Below are 16683 nucleotides of genomic sequence, written 5' to 3'. Positions count from 1 at the left end.
TCCCCTCGGAGAGAAGGCGCGTGGATGCTTATGAGCTGTCTAAAACGTATCTGCTTGGATACAACTGTACTTAAGCACACTTCATGCTGCCTCATGTCAGAAAAAAAACAATGAGGGACCTCGACACGTGAAGGCCCATGGGTACAGTGGACGTCACACTAGGGATAGTATTACTGGCACGCCCTGTTGACATCCCTTTTCGAATTTCGAAAACAACTGTGATACTCTGCAGCTTCCACTAGAGTTTGGTGCAAAGTTTGGTGAGGTTTGGTCCAGGGGAGGTAAAGTAATTGGGGGGGGGTCCCAAAATGTCTTTTTTTCCCCCATAGACTGAATGGGGAAAAAACCTTGCTGACGCCTACAGCCCAAACTGCTGGATGGATTTTCACTAGATTTGCGGCAGGAGCAGCGGCTTGGTCCCGAAAGCGTGCTTTTGTAAATTTGGTGAAAATCAGTCCAGTAGTTTTTTAAAAAATGACCAAAAAGTAGGTCACACAAAATTAGTGATATATATGTCCGCTCCGCGGACACACTTCCCTGTTCAGTCTGCGGACAGTGTCCTGATTGGCTAATCGGCTTGCGTCATGTCCGCGGACATGCGACGTGTTCGCTGATTGGATGGTGAGGAGCGTGAAGTGCTTTTGTAAACGCCCACCATCTTGGATTTGCGGACATCGCGATAAAAACATATGCAAAAATGCAGCATTCCACTTGTCAAACTTATCAAATAATCTCTGGGGAGGTGAGGGGTGATGAGGATGGGATGGGATATGGCTGCAAGAATAAAAAAAAAATTGGTGTTTTTTGCCGCGAAAGTCCACGAACAGTTCGATGTTCGCGTACAGTCCTGTGAAAGTTTGCGAACACCTTAGCATTACAGGCTTGGTGAAATGCAGTTCTTGGATGGCTTATAACTTTGGCGCCATTTAATAGAACTGCATGTTTATTCCTGGGCTGATTCTGAGCGGGTATGCAAAGTTTGGTGGGATTCTGTCATGGGGGCAAAATTAGAGGGGGGTGTCCCAAAATAATGTAAAGGCTTATAAATGAGGTGCCATTTGATGAATCCACACAAAGGATTGCAAAAAGATTATAGATTTAGATGTTTTCATAAAGTCTGAATGGATTTTGTGAAGTGGGGGCTAGGTTATATGACGATTGTATGTGCATACATTTGACACTTTTGAAAAATAAAACGATGAATCCACACTTCATTTGGCAAACTGATAATAGATCAAGATATACATGTTTTTGTGAAGATTGGTGGGATTCTGTCGAGAGGGAGCAAAATTACATCATTTTGGGACCCCCCACTCTAAAGGCTTATAAATGAGGTGCCATTTGACGAATCCTCACTTAATTATGATATGAATGTTTTTCCGAAGTTTGGTAGGATTTTGTGAAGAGGGGCAAAATTAGAGGGGGGGTCCTAAAATAATGTAAAGGCTTATAAATGAGGTGCCATTTGACGAATCTACACTTCATTTGGCAAACTGATAATAGATCAAGATATACATGTTTTTGTGAAGATTGGGATTCTGTCGAGAGGGAGCAAAATTAGAGTGGGGGTCCCAAAATATTGTAAAGGCTTATAAATGTGGTGCCATTTGACAAATCTACACAAAGGATTGCAAAAAGATTATAGATTTAGATGTTTTCATAAAGTCTGAATGGATTTTGTGAAGTGGGGGCCTAGGTTATATGACGATTGTATGTGCATACATTTGACACTTTTGAAAAATAAAACGTGGGTGGATTTCCAGCAAACTTGCGTAAGGAGCATTGGCAAGGACCTAAATGCATGGGTTTGCAAATGTGCCAGTGTTTTATTATTTGACAAGTGTCATAATGTACAAAAAATAGTGGTATACCTTTAGTGACTGAGGGGTAGCCTGTGGCCATGGGCAGGGGCCAGATTGTCCGCGTCATGGAATAAGGTCATGATCCGGACAATCTGATCACAAGGGACAAAACATAGGATTAAAGTGGCCATGCCCACCTGGGTGTGGCTTTGTGGTAAAGTTATTCGAAATTAGGATAGATTTGAAAGGGAAGAAAAATGTGCTCCTGGTAATATGGTCATAGGGTTCTCTTTTTGCCTTCTGCACGATGCCATGGAAAGCGAAGAGAGGCCCTGTATGGAACCCTCAACTTCCCTTTCCATGGTGGCCATCCTGGAAAGGATTTTCCTTCCTACACCAGGACGCCTGTGTTTTGAAGGAAAATCCAATGTCTTTTTTTTTTTTTTTTTTTTTTTTTTTTAGCACCCCGGTTCCCGCTTTGGGAACCTGGGGTGCTAATGGCCTTCATCCCCCATTTCAGGGGCTGGAATGGGGGGATAATGATCCAGAGACCTCGTTATCCACCCTCGCTTCGCTTGGGCTGATAACTTGGGCTGCTGGGCTGGTATCCACCGTTCCAGTCCCTGGAACAGAGGATGAACGCCACAATATTCCCATTAGCATAACACAAAATGGAAATGTTGGAAAATGTTATTTAGTCTGTGTTCTTTACTGAGAAATACAAAGTAGATGGATTCTATACATTTTTTTTGTTCTATTTTTTAACTGAGAAAGGTGGTTCCTAAAGGAATTTGTCGTTTGTTGTTTTTGGATGTATTTTTTTTGCCAGGAGAGCTGAGAACGAAAGGTGGGGAGGGAAATGAGGGAAGAGCAACCAAACACTAATATGGAGGGGTAGGTGGACAAGGGAAAATGTTGCGCATGTGTTATTTCTAAGTTAGGGGTCACTGTTTTTCATGCTCCTTGATTACAGGAGTGGTGGTTGCTCTTGGGCAGGAGGGATGGCATTGGCTGATGCCATTTTAAGATAAATAGCTGTTTTGCTAAAAGTATGTACTGTGTACTAGATTGTTAATGGATAATGAGTAGGAATAGGTGTTGGAGCTCTGCAAGGGAAATTTTAAAGTTGGAAGTTCCTAGATTAGTAGAAAATGCAGTTCCGAAATGTCTGCCAAGCAGAGATCTTATCGTGAAGTGCGGACGGGTTGTCAGACACGTCATCATGCCGCGTGCCCGCGTGTGGTCATGTGGCACTGTCCGGAAGGTCCGCTATGAAGTCAGATGTTCGTAGACGTCTACGGATGCAAAACTAGTTGAAATAGTTGCAAGAAGTGTATAGAAGTGTTAAAAATTAGTCCAGATGGTGTGAAATGGCAGAGTTTTAAGGTGAAAATTTGGAAATTGGACACAAATATTGCTAAATTGGGGAAGTATGATATTAGTAAGTTGTAGGAAAATAGCATGCACTGGTAAAAACCTAAGAAATTCAATGAAAAAACCTTGTTAAAGGGACGTTATGGTTAAGTTGCACTAATATAAACCCATGAAATTCAATGAAAAAACTTTGTTAAAGGGACGTTATGGTTAAGTTGCACTAACATAAACCCATGAAATTCAAAGAAAAAACTTTGTTAAACGGACGTTATGGTTCCAAGTAAAACCGAAAAACCCCTGAAATTCGCCAGTTATGGTAAGCTAAGCAACCATAACTCGCGCCACCACTGTGCACTGCTAAGACTAACACCCAGGACATCAAAGATGACATCACAAATGGATGATGCCGAAGTACACATGATGATCGATTCAGGTGCTAAATATGCCCTACTAGCAAAGAACTGTTGGGATAAGTCGATACATGAGTTTTACAATGAAATTGATATCAACCCCAAGGTGTATAGTGGAGTGAGGATTGAACCGATTGGATGGTTCTGGGGAATGCTAAGATTCAAGGACAGAACAGCCAATTGAAAGATATATGTTACAAAAGCGGGTAGGATTCCACTGCAGAGTTGGACACATCAGCGTAAACTTAAAGTAAGACTAGATCCCAATGCAGACGAGTCAGCGTTTTCAGTGGAAAGCGCCAGTGCAAAGGAGGGTGCGATGAAGCAAATAATGAAGGAAGTGTTTCATGACGAGATTGGGTGTTTACGTGGATTCGTACATCAAATCAAAATGAAAAAGGATCACCAACATGAGGTGCAAAAGTTGCGCAGTATCCCTCTGTCGATGAGGGAAGAAGTGAAGACAGAACTAAAGAAATTGGAAGACCAAGGCATCGTAGAAAGCACTGATGCTAGCGAGTGGGGGTCACCGCTTGTGCTAAGGAAGAAAACAGGGAAACTCAGGATATGCGTTGATAAGAGGCAGCTCAATAAATGCGGGGTTCCAGAGAGACATCCGCTTTCCAATATACAAGAATTCATATTCACGATCGGCCCGGCAAAATTTTTCTCCACTTTGGATCTAGCGTCAGCTTATCAGGTTAAATTACATCATGAGTCTAAAAAGTTGACTGCGTTCATTACACCTTAGGGTTTCTATCAGTACAAAAGGATGCCGTTCGGATTAGTTTCTGCCGCTTCTCTGTTGCAAAAAATGATTCATAGACTGTTTAATGGAGATGAATGCATCCTGTGTTTTCAAGACGACATACTAATATATGCGGATAACCTGAAACTTCACAATGAAAGGTTAGACTATGTGTGCCAGAAGTTATATGCGGCGCGGATGACTTTGAGCAAAGAGAAATGTAAGATCAACAGACTAGAAATGGAGTATGTGGGTCACGTAATTTCAGCGGAGTGCATACCTCCAAGGAAGCAACTGGCTGATGCAATAGAAAATATGCCCAGACCTGTCTCTAAAGAGGAAGTTAGAACTTTCGTAGGAATGGCAGAATTTTACTCTAAGTTCATTTGTGATTTCGCAGGTCACACAGTGTTTCTGCGCGAACTCACTAAAGGGAAAAGGGTTTTTGAATGGAGGTGTGTGCAAAGAAGAATTTAAATCCATCAAATTAGCGTTGGCCCAGCTTTAATGTTTTTTAGGAGTGATCGGAAAACCATTATAACCACTGACGCCAGCAATGTAGGTCTGGGTGCTGTGGTCACTCAGGAGGACAATGGAAAAGAGGTCCTAATCGCGTTTGCCTCCAGGCTATTGAAAGGAGCTGAACGATCATACGCCACCATTGAAAAGAAGGCATTGGCCATTAAATGGGCAGCAGATAAGTCCAGAAACTTCATTTGGGGCATAGATTTTGAATTTCTTACTGACCATAAGCCTTTAGTTGAAATAATTATGTCAAAAGGGCTTGACAGAGTTCCAGGTCGAATCAGAAGATAAAGAGCTCAGCTTCAGGAATTCAATTGTACAATGAAATATGTGCCGGGGATGAGAAATGTTGCTGCAGATTATTTGTCTTGACTCAAGAGTGTTACAGAAGTAGATAAAGGTAGAGGAAGACAACTCAAAGGTGGTTTTCAGTATATATGCTGTGCCTGTGCCGCGAGAGGAATGGAAGGAAGCAATGGCACAAGATACTTCGCTAAATAAACTACCACAAATGTTGGAAGAATATTGTCCTTGCAGGAGGTGTCATTTTGAAGATCTGGATTTTTTACCATATTGAAATGTACTTGATGATTTAAGCTTACAGGGACAGATGGTATTGCGAAGCGACAGAATCATTCCACCGTTGGGTGTACGTCAGAGGATAATAGACTTGGGCCATGAAGTCATCAGTGAATCATCAAGACGAAGCAGAGGATAAGAAGTGATTATTGGTGGCCAGGTTGTAACCTTCAAATTGAAAGAACTGTCCGGGAATGTATACTTTGGAATAGAAGTGATAGTCTGTGTGAGTGCGAAATACCCCATGATCATGATGGATATACCTGAAAGGCCATTGGATAAACTGGGTATGGATGTGTTAGGCCCAGTGTGGAGCAATAGGAAGCATTCCTTTGGTTTAGTCATAATAGATTTATTGACAAGATGGGTGGAGGTGTCAATTAGGCCTTGCATTACCACCAAAATGTTCATTGATTTTTTTTGGATGAGATCAGTGAACGAGAGGGTTTTCCCAGAGTGATTATCATGGATAATTGGACTCAGTGTCGCTCAAAGGGCATGGAGAATTATTGTAAAAAGAATTTCATTGTGCATAAATAGAATGCCATTTACCACCCCAGACCAATGGAGTTGTAGAACGCTTCAACAAGGTTCTTATCGAAGCGATCTTTTTCTTTTTTTTTTTTTGGGGCGTGGTCTAATGGTTTGGATTGGGAGAAGGCTGTGAGAGATGTGATTGTTGCACACCATTTCACCCCAGATTACATGACTGGTATATCCCTGTTTGAGTTTAGCAGAGGACGGAAAGCTAACACGAAACTGGTACCATCTTGGATGGGGGAAGGATAACGATATTGGGAAAAGACTGGAGAAGGTTGTTGAGAACATTAAGGGTAGTCGGTTAAAGGACAAAATGGCTTATGACAAATCGGGTGTTAGAGGCACCACTAATATCCTCCCACTTATAGGAGACACAGTAATTATCAAGCTTCCTCGTGTTCCCGGGAATGGGCCGTGTAAATGGTCCAGACCTATGGGAGTGACTGAAGTGCTTAAACACACCAAAAGGTTGGAGGATGGATGTGTATGGAACATGGAGAGGGTATTTTTGTAGTGAGTGGTTTGGATGAGAGTGTGAGAAGTGGTGTCAGTGTGGATGGAAGAGTTGATGTGAGGCATGGCTCTGGAAAGGTGAGGAGAGATTCTGAGTTTTCCTTGCCTAACAATACAGCGGGAGGTCTCCGCCAGTCACGATGGGGAAGAACCTACCGAAGACCTCGACACTTGGCCAAATTTGAGTAGAGGGAAAAGCAACACATCTTGGAGGATGTGTAGTGGTGGGTTTAACTCGACACGTGGGATAGTCACTGCTGCGCTGATCGGGCCGTGTCACAGAGGATCTGTGACGCGGGTGTGCGAGCTCAAGGGAGACGGTTGGAAGAGGTGATGAGAAGCCGGAGTCCGGTGGGGCTCATATTCCCTACTACTTATTTATATATGTATATATCTTGTTTAAGTAATAAATCCTCCCCGTTTGTTTACCCACCTTCCGTGTCCGGATACATTTCCTGTACACTGCATAATGTTAAAGGATATTTATACTGCACACTATCACCACTGGAGTGGTCCACAGGCGCTCTGGCAGATGTGAAAAAAGGGGGTTGTTTGGAGTATGTTAGTAGGACAAAGTTTGGAGAATGAGCAAGAGAGCTGTGATGTGCTGTTGGTAGCTCCAGTTCGGTTAACACTGTTCGCTGATCTTCTTGGTGTGGTATACGGTCAAGATCCTTTGAGGGCTGTTGTCAAAGGCTATGTGTGGTTTGTTGTTTGTTGCAGTGTAGTGAAATGTGTGCAGTTTGCTGTGGTTTTTAGAGGTATGGTTGTGTTTATTAGCGTTTGAGAGGTGTATGCAGAGGGGTGAGCTTTTAGTAGGGTTGGTTATTAGCATCGTTGTCTGTAGAGATGCACATTGGGTGTATGGATCTTTCAAGGTTTAGACAAATGTCCTACCTTGCTGTGATCTTGTTCCATGATGACACAAGTTTGTCCCTCGCCTCTATCCATATGTCACGCCAGTTAGTCTCTTCAATTTTATCTTTGTTGTTACTCAGGCCATCCCTCTCATCCCAGTCTGTGAGTGATGCAAACTGTTCCCTATGGATTTATCTAATTGTGGCCCATGCCCATTCCCATGGCTCTATTAGGATGCAACGTGGTTCTGTCATCACCACCATGTCCAGATTTGATGCAGGGCAGTCACCATACTGATGTCTCCTGTTGATTTTGGTTGTGTGTGTGTCGGGTTAGTCGTGTGAGATGTAAGTCCATCTCCAGAGATTCTCCCTGGGTTTCGTGTATGTTAGTCTAGTGGATTCTATCTTGTACGTACTAGCTTGGGTGCGGGTTTCTTAGTGGGACACTATTGGATTTGTTTTGGCTAGGGGGAAGCTTATTTGGTGAAAGGATGCATTGGGTTGGTGGTTTAACTGATAATGTTATGTTGTCCTGTCTGGCAGGGGGATGCTTTGTTAGTTTGGGTTTGGTTTTTAGGTGTGTCTGTTGTCCGTGTCAGCCCTGTTGGGTATTGTTAGGTCCAGGTTGGATTGTTGATTGTGATCGGTTCATACGTGCATTGTCTCTTTAGATCCTGTGGGTGGTCCCCTTCTCTGCTGGTTTTCAGTGTTTTTCTGTCCCGTCATGGGTTTGTTGTTAATTAGCTCTCGTTTGCATTTTTGGTTTTATTGTTTCAGTTGTCTGTTTGGTTCCGAGGTCTTGAAGAGCCAGGTTTTGAGCAGTTTTTGGAATTTTAGGTGTTTTTCTGTGTTTCCTATTTCTTTCGGGAGATTGTTCCAGGTTCTTGCTGCCAGGTGGGAGAAAGAAGAGCCCCTAAGTTCTTTCCTTACGTATAGTTTTGGTTCCAGGTGGATTTCATTGCTTGATCTGAGGAGTCTCATCAACTTGTAGATGGATTTTGTCTTTCTTTTGTAGGCATTCTGCTCTCTGACCGCTGATTGGTCTTTGTGTTATGCACATTGTTTAAAATGCGATATGTTGTTTGATTGGAGGCCAGTGTAGCATTTTTAGAGCTTGTGTGATGTGATCTCTTCTAGATAGTTTGAGGAGAAGTATGGCTGCTGCGTTTTGGATGCGTTGCAGTTCCTGCAGTAGGTATTCCAGCATTATGTGGTAGAGGCTGTTCGCATAGTCGATTCTTGACATGATGAGGGCGACGATTGTCAGTGTTTTGTGGGTGAAGAACAGGAATGGTAGGATTCTTTTTGTTGCGTAAAGGAGGACAAGGCATTTCTTAATTATTCTGTTTACTTGTGGTTCTAATGTAAGTGCGTTGGACTCCCAGGTTTTTGACTACGTTTGATGGTGTGGGCGCGGTTCCCAATCGGCCACGGAATATAGATGGTGTCCTCTTTTTATAAAATCATGATTTCTGTCTTTCCTGGCTTGATATTTCTGTTGTTGGTGTTCATCAAGGTGTAGATTTCTTTGAGACATTCTCCTAGAGTTGTGTTTTCTTCTGATGCATCTTCGATTTTGTAGATGATTTGAGTGTCGTCTGCGTATTTGTAGCACGTAAAATTGTATTTTTTGAAGATCTTGATTAGCAGAGCCTGGTAGATGTTGAAGTACACTGGTGATAGTGAGGATATTTGTGGTACTCCACAGTCATTCACTCGTGGAGCTGATTTGAAGGGTTTTATCCAGACAGTCTCTGTTCTGTTTGCTAGGAATGACTTTATCCAGAGTAGTCTAGGTCTGTTATACCTATTTCTTCTAATCTCTTGATGAGGTGTCGAATCTTGCAGAGAGGTCAAGTAGAATCAGGTCCGAAGATGTGTTGGCATCTGCGTTTTGTCTTTAGGTTATCCAAGATGGATAGGAGTGCCATTTCTGTTCCTCTCGCGGGTCTGAAGCCCACTTGTGCTTGGTCTAGCAACTGGTGTTTTTCTACGTCGTTTCTAAACGGACTCATGAATGGTCTTTTCAGACATTGCCTCGGCAACCCCTACTATCATCCACTGCGGCGTCCCTCAGGGCTCCTGCACCGCCCCTACACTCTACAACATATTTACCCTTCCACTCTTCAATGACCTCGACAGTCGCAACATAGCGTACACTAACTACTCGGACGACACACAGGTACTACTCCCACTAACTGGGACCTATGAAGAAGATGCGGCAGCCCTAACCAAAATCTTTACAGCCATCCAAACCTGGATGGCTGCCAACGGCCTCTGCTTACACGGGGATAAAACTGAGATCCTTATAGTAGGGACCAGCGAAACCCTCAACAAACTCCCCCCACAATACAAATCCTTTAACATCGATAATTCCATCATCACAGTCTCCAAGACTGTCAAAACCTTAGGTGTTCACCTAGAGGCCTCACTATCCATGTCCCGCCAGGTCAGCACCATAGCCGCCTCCTCAGCGCTCACCACCAAGGTGATCAACGCAGTCAAGCCTTTTCTCTCCACCAATAACTGCCTATCCGTCGCCAGAGCCACAATAGGTACCAAATTGGACTACTGTAATGCCCTTTTTCTAGGCACCTCTGTCAACAACTTTAAAAAACTCCAAATCACGCAAAACAACGCGCTCCGGGCAGCGCTGATCATTCCCAAAAGGGAACACATCTCTCAAGCTAGGAAAGATGCCCATTGGCTACCGGTAAGGGAACACATACTCTTTAAAGCCATGGCCATCACACATAGATGCCTTCCATCAGATGCCACACCCTATCTCTCGGAAAGAATCACCCTCAACACCTCTAATATACCCACCAGAGCACACCGCGCCAACCAGATCTATGTCCCCACGTTCAAAAGAACCAGAGCTGGAGGGTCTAGCTTCCAACACCTCGCACCTAAAAACGGGAATGCCCTGCCAACCTCACTAAGGAATGAAAAATCATACACCACCTTTCGCAAAAACCTAAAAACCTTTCTATTCCGCTAATGTTTTTAATCAACATGCACAGGTATGCCTGCACTGTAACCATAGCAAAGCATAACCTCTCAGACCCCCGGTCGCTCACCACCTGTCATTGTACTACTGCTAAAGTTCTAGCCCTCAGTACCACCTATCACTGTACTATTGCTACCGATTGTTTCATCCTACCTATGTTAAGCTCAAGCCTTCTGTAACAGCGCCACAATGCATCAGGACTGCTCTGTGCGCTTTATAAATGCAAATAAATAAATAAAAAAAATACGTGATATTGAGTTATTCTATGCATAGGTTTCAAGGAGTTTTGTCGGGTAGGGGATGTTTGAAATAGGTCTGTAGTTGGAGACGGGTGTTGCTAGGTCTGGAAAAGACACAGGGTTACGCTAATTTTGGGACTGTCGGGGCTGGGGGTTAACTAGCCTTTTTGGTTTTAACCCCTGAGCTTCTATCCGGGGCTACAACCAAAAGACCCAGGGCTATAGTCCCCTCAGCCCCAACCCTAGCAACGCCTCTGGTTGGAGAGGTCTTCCATGTCGCCACTTGTGTTCTTGAGGAGTGGTTTAATAAATGCTGATTTGAATGCTCTCGGTACAGTCCATGGTGTTTAGTAAGGGGGTGAACCATTTTGCCATTGCTCTTTTTCTTGAAGGGGTGAACAGTTTTTCCGGGGAGATGCTTTTGATTGTATCAGCAATCAATTTATGTAGAGCTCTGTTTTTTCATTTAGGTCTGCCTTGTCCTATTCGGTTGGGATGGGAGAGACCATGGGGCTTTCAGTCACATCTCTAAGGAAACTACACAATATAACTGTAAATGAAGCAGGACATGAGGCCCTTTCGACTTCTCTGGTCCCAACACACTCTTTCAGACACACTCTTAGTCCAACAACTGGCTCAAGAAGGGTGGATTGGCACAACCCATACATCCTCTTGAAACTACGCTGATGTCTGCAGGGCACCCTTGGCTATTGGTCCATGCTCATGCCCTGGTTCCTCTCAACGGCTCGGGGAACTCTTGTTTATACCTTTCGCATAATGGCAGTAGAGGATATTGTCTAGGCTGACATTACTTTGCATTCTGGCACTTGTAGTTGCCCAGTAGGGAAGAGGAAAAATAAAGTTACACTAATACTTGGACCTATCGATACGTAGCTAAAATGTGTGTGTGTGTGTCTGTGTTATATTTGCCAGGATGCTTTACTATGTGATTTTGCTTCGTTTTCAAGTCAAACGTTTTATTAGCCAGAGCTGGGATATTATGTTGTAAAGTGTCTAAAGTGCAGACTGCACTCAAATCCTAGCTTCACCTCCTACTACTGTGTGTGATTCTGGGAAAATCGACTTTTCTCACAGCTATTTCTGCTGAAATTAGGATGCAAGGTATGGGTCTGGTGTTTTGGTTGGATTGAAGGCAGACAGCTATGTATGGGTCTTGTATTGTGGTGGGTGGGGAGGCAGGACACTGGGTATGAGCCTGGTGTTGTGGGGAGACAGGATGCATGTTATGAGTCTTTTGATATCTCAGCCCATGTCTGGCTGTTAAAGTGAAGCTGGAGCTCCTTACGCAGCTCTGGCCCATGCATTCTCTGTCTCCCCCACCTCACCAGGGGTTTTTCGTGCAGCTTTAGGCCTGTCTGCTGTTGATCATGATGAGTACTTGGGAGCATGAGAGGAAAGGTAAATGTTATAGCTCTAGTGTAACCCGTTTCTCTTTCTGCTCAGAACCCGCTGCAGGAATGGGGCGAGGAGGTGGAAGATGGAGCCATCTATGGAGTCACGCTGAGAAGAGTCAAGATGGAGCCCGACAGCATCGATGGTGGAGCACACACGGTAATGAGGAACAGTGGCAGAGCCAGGGTAGGGGAAGTGGGGGCAGCTACCCCCCCCTCTGGTTCCCTCCTGGTGCCCAGTGCACCCCCCAGCGTCCCGCTGGCACCCTATTAGCTGCCTCCCCTGGCACCAAAAGCTGCCTCTGCTACTGATGTGCACGGGCTATGTGGCACTTGGCTTACCGGACCAGGCAGTGCTTGTACTAGGACTAGTAGTGTTAGCAGCAGGTATACTGTTTTGGACTGGCAGCGGCTATATCGGGGCTAGCTGGCATAATGCTGTGGGCTGGTCGTGTTAGCAATGGGTGTTCTGCTCAGGTCCCTGGGTGTTTGCAGAGGATATACTGGGGCTGGCAGTGTTTGCTGTGGGTATACTCAATCTTCCGTGCACATCGGATTATTTCATAACTCTCATATAGCTTGATTCAACTCATTCTGTTCATGGGTTTATACTGGGCCAAACACCGCCACACTGGGTGTATTCAGGCAATGTCACACAACTTGCCTATTAATCCTTTAAAAGGGCATTGCAGTCATACAGCCTGGGACGAATTGGAGTCTGCCCCGCAGGAGTACGAGGATGAGTCTTGGTAAAGTGGTCCATTCAGCCCTCACACGTCTGCAAACTAAAAGCCAATGCAGTCATAAAGGTAAAACAGGGACAGTTAAGAGTTAAAACTCCTTCACCTTTTGTGGTAACGTGAGCCGAGGGAAGGATATGCTCTTAAGAGGGATGTGAAGGTGAACCAGTAGCGACCCAAACACAGTATCACAGTCCAAAATAAAGGGAATGTCCAATCTAGGTTCTTTAAATATATATGTATACTTAAATAAACACACAATCTGCAATAGAACTAAAAGAAAATGCTGTACAAAAATCCCTCTCTGTGGAAGAATAGAGAAGATACAACAGACTGAAGAAAGTAGCACTCTGAGCGTGAATGCAGGGGTGATAGGCAAATACCAACCACAAAAGGATATGTCTTAGATGAAAGCAGGTTCTGAGGTGACCTAACCAGTCTCTAGGGTCCCAGTAGACTGAGGGGGCAGCTGATGGTCAACCGTACCTGGTTTTGGTTCTTTGGTGGGTTGACGTTTTCGAACCCAGTGTCAAATGATGATGCGAGCTAATCGAGCTAAGTTCAGGTACAGTGGATAATGTAGCCCCAAGCAGCAAACGGGCATCAAGCAGGAGCAAATGAGGTCCCTTTGTGAGGTTGAAGGGGGCATTTCAGTAAGGCAGGTCGAGATCTTCACCAGCATCTCAATGAGGTTGGGCCAGGCCATGTCAGGCTTTAGCCGCTGGGTGCGGTTGGTGCGTCACACTCCACACTCCACACTCAGTAAGAACAAAGACCTTTAGCGATGCAAGATCCTGTTGTGAGGCTACTCTTTTTGAATGGGTGTGCTCCTATTCCCGGGACCAGGACAGCTTCCTGCTCTGCTGTTGTCTCTTGCAGAGGGTGTTCTCTACCCTCACAAAGAGATCAAAGAAGAGGCCTGGTCCTCCACGTTCCTGTCCTGCCATTTGGCAGTCTCAACCCATTTGGCCAGAATACACATCACCTCCCACAGCAGAGGTGCCTCACAGGAGTTGACACATATGCAATATCAATTGTGATGTGGCGATCATGATCATAAACCGCGCCATGCAGTATGCCTAAACTCAGGAAATGCTTTATTTCTGAGTTTACACAGCCAACATCATGGGTTACTTATGACCATCGTAGCGTTGACACAGCTGGGCATGTCTTAAATGCTGCCCATGCACCACAGAGACTTGACTGTTAAATGGACACTTTTGACCTTTGAACCTGCTCTTTGCCACCGGTTGGGCAGGTGCTGCAGGTCAGGCTTCTGATTTAGCAGGGTACAAGTTACCTATGCTTCTGGCATGTGGCTACGAAAAGGAAATCTGATCAGAGATGGAATTACCCGCATTATTTTACATATTAATGCAAGTATAAAAAGCCAGGGCTTTTCACCCTTGCCAGATGGCAATTTCTCACGCAGTGTCCGGCAAATGGTCCAGTATTCCACCTGTTTAAAAGACTTCTCACTCTTTATTTTATTTTAATTGGTCCTTAAACCCAATTCGCAATCATTGTTTATCCAATAGGCTCATTGGTAACATAGTCTTCTGATTTGTAATCTATCCTATCGTCCCACTCTGCATCCCAGTTAGACATTTTTTATCAATAATATATTTTACTATCTCAAAGCTAAGATCCTTTTTATTTGGTTCTAACAAATGTATTTGTTCTCCCAAAATATTTAAAAAAGCTCATCAATCTCACAAGATTAATAGTGCGGTTCCCCATGGATGCAGTGTGTTTCCTGCACACATGCGCTACCTCCTCTTTTAACGTTTGTATTTATCCACTATCCTCTTTTAAGGTACATCTCCCAGCCTCAATACATATTGCAGACATCGTCATAAGTTTGTTGCTAGCTTTCCGCATTCCTTCTCCAAGAACAAAATTGTTTACACTATCGTTAATTTCATGTCCCCGTCAAATTCACCTAAGATTCCAAAAACCTTCAATATATTTTCCAAGGAAGTATGTTGATGATATTGTTGGGGGATCTGGGCAGGTTCTGTGTAAGAATTGACACACTTATCCAAACACTTGAATGTTCTTCACGGGCTAATGAAATTCATGATGGACATAGGAACGACAGGGCCCAACGTCTTAGCTGTAAAGTTGAAATGGGAAACTCATGCCTTTGTAGAAATGTATTCCCAAATCATAGCTGGAAATAACTTACTCCATAGTGTGAGTTGTCATCCTCTGGGATTGGATTAAAGGATTTCTATGAAGTCAGCTGCTGATATCGAAAAGTGTTGGAGCCAAAATGTAAAAACATTTTTTTATTTGAGAGTTTATTCAAGACAAAGGGAACAAGGATAGCAGAAGGTACATTCCAAGCACATAATAGAAGTTTTGTGATGAAGGCTGTAATCAAATGGTGCCTGGGAAGACGTCGGTGCATCTAAGAAAGAAGGACCAAGAGGATTTTGGAAGAAGCCCACCATCTGCCCAGCTTAATACATGCCACCACATATTCTGCAATGACTCCACGGATCAAGCAAATTATGAGGAAACATTGGAAATGTATCTATGAAAAGGATAAATTGCATGCGCGTTTCCCAAGTCCACCAACAATGACTTAACAAAGCAGTAGACTTTTGAAATAATGTTATAAAAAAACCAAGAGAAGTGAAACATAAATGCAACAAATATTGCAACCCATAAAAAAGGAACATTTGCCGGTTTGAATTGTCAAAACTACAACATTGTGATGAGGGGGAACTATGACAAATCCAGAGAATTCACCCCTTCTTCCCCAGGGAGAGCCACTCATTTTAGGACTCAGAGGTGAGCCCGCTAAGCTTTAAACCCTTTGGGGGCAAGGCAAGCGGGATCCCACTGGAGGTGACCCCTATTGGTGAATTAGTAGTCCCCAGAAATGGATTTTATTCTTCCTTCTGCCTGTGAAATGTACCATGTGTTGGGTATGTGTGGGGATTGAATAATATGAATAAATACCTTTAACCCTTTGGAAGTGGCTAGCAAAGTTTCTGACCCTTATGTTCAACACCCATTACGGAAAACACAGAATCAATGGAACATTCCATCTAACTGCAGCTGGAGTTATAAAAGCTACAAAGAACCAGTCTCAAGACAGCTGGGATAGAAACTGGCAGAGAATACCCCGCTGAGCGAGTCGCAAGAGGGTCAAACATTGCCTGGAGGGTGGAACTACTTAGCAGACCAACACATCAGGTGCAGCGCAGGAGGGGGGGAAGACTGTGGAACCTTGTGGAAAGCAGGGCGGTCTGGAGCCAGTGGAGATCGACTTAGGGGACGGTAAAGCGCTTCCCACCCAAAAAGCGTGAAACCAGGGCCCGCAGTCCATGGCGCCGACAAGATCGAGACCAATGCTGAAGGAGTGATCAACCTGCGGTCCCATTACTGCCAAAGCCACTGCCTCCTCTGAGGAACACCACTATAAGGTACGTGGTTGTTCCTGGGGGCAGGGCAGGAACATTTGGCAAAACCCCAAAGTGGGTTGAGAACTTTGAATGCAGTGAGCAGACTAAATGCCAGACAACCCCAAGAGGGGTGAGAGACACAAATCCCCATGGTGGGGTGAAAACCTGGAGAGCCCTTGGCAGGATAAATGCCAGATGACTCCAAGAAGGGAAGAGAGAACCAAAGCCCCTCAGCAAGGTGAGAACCTTGAGAGCCATTGGCAGGGTAAACGGCAGACAACACAAAGCAGGGGTGGGAGACACAAAGCATCAGGGTGAGGTGAGAAACCCTACAGATTTGGCTGGGTAAATGATATATTATATGGCATTTATAACGCACCTATACACAAGTGTTTCAAGGCGCGATGAGGCAAGGGAGGGGAAACAAAGGGAAGACCGACCACGATCTTACTAGGCCAGGTGACATTGAGATCCCGCAAGTGTAGGGAGGGGGAGGGGAAAAGTGCCAGGTGAAA

At 44.4% G+C, this 16683-nt stretch overlaps 1 protein-coding gene across 3 annotated transcripts in view; it reads left to right on the top strand.

Annotated features, from left to right (window-relative positions):
• Positions 1-16683, top strand: part of RGL3 (ral guanine nucleotide dissociation stimulator like 3) — a 577979-nt gene that overhangs the window by 325260 nt on the left and 236036 nt on the right. For all 3 annotated transcript variants that reach the window (XM_069604164.1, XM_069604163.1, XM_069604165.1), the window contains exon 2: positions 12065-12172. In XM_069604164.1, coding sequence (XP_069460265.1) covers positions 12065-12172 — 108 coding nt within the window. The remainder of the gene's footprint in view (positions 1-12064; positions 12173-16683) is intronic.

The sequence above is a fragment of the Ambystoma mexicanum genome, chromosome 3q (genome assembly GCF_040938575.1).
Source record: "Ambystoma mexicanum isolate Mex_15411 chromosome 3q, UKY_AmexF1_1, whole genome shotgun sequence".
NCBI lineage: Eukaryota > Metazoa > Chordata > Amphibia > Caudata > Ambystomatidae > Ambystoma > Ambystoma mexicanum.
Note: the sequence above shows the minus strand (reverse complement) of the source record. Positions and strands in the feature narration are given on the sequence as shown.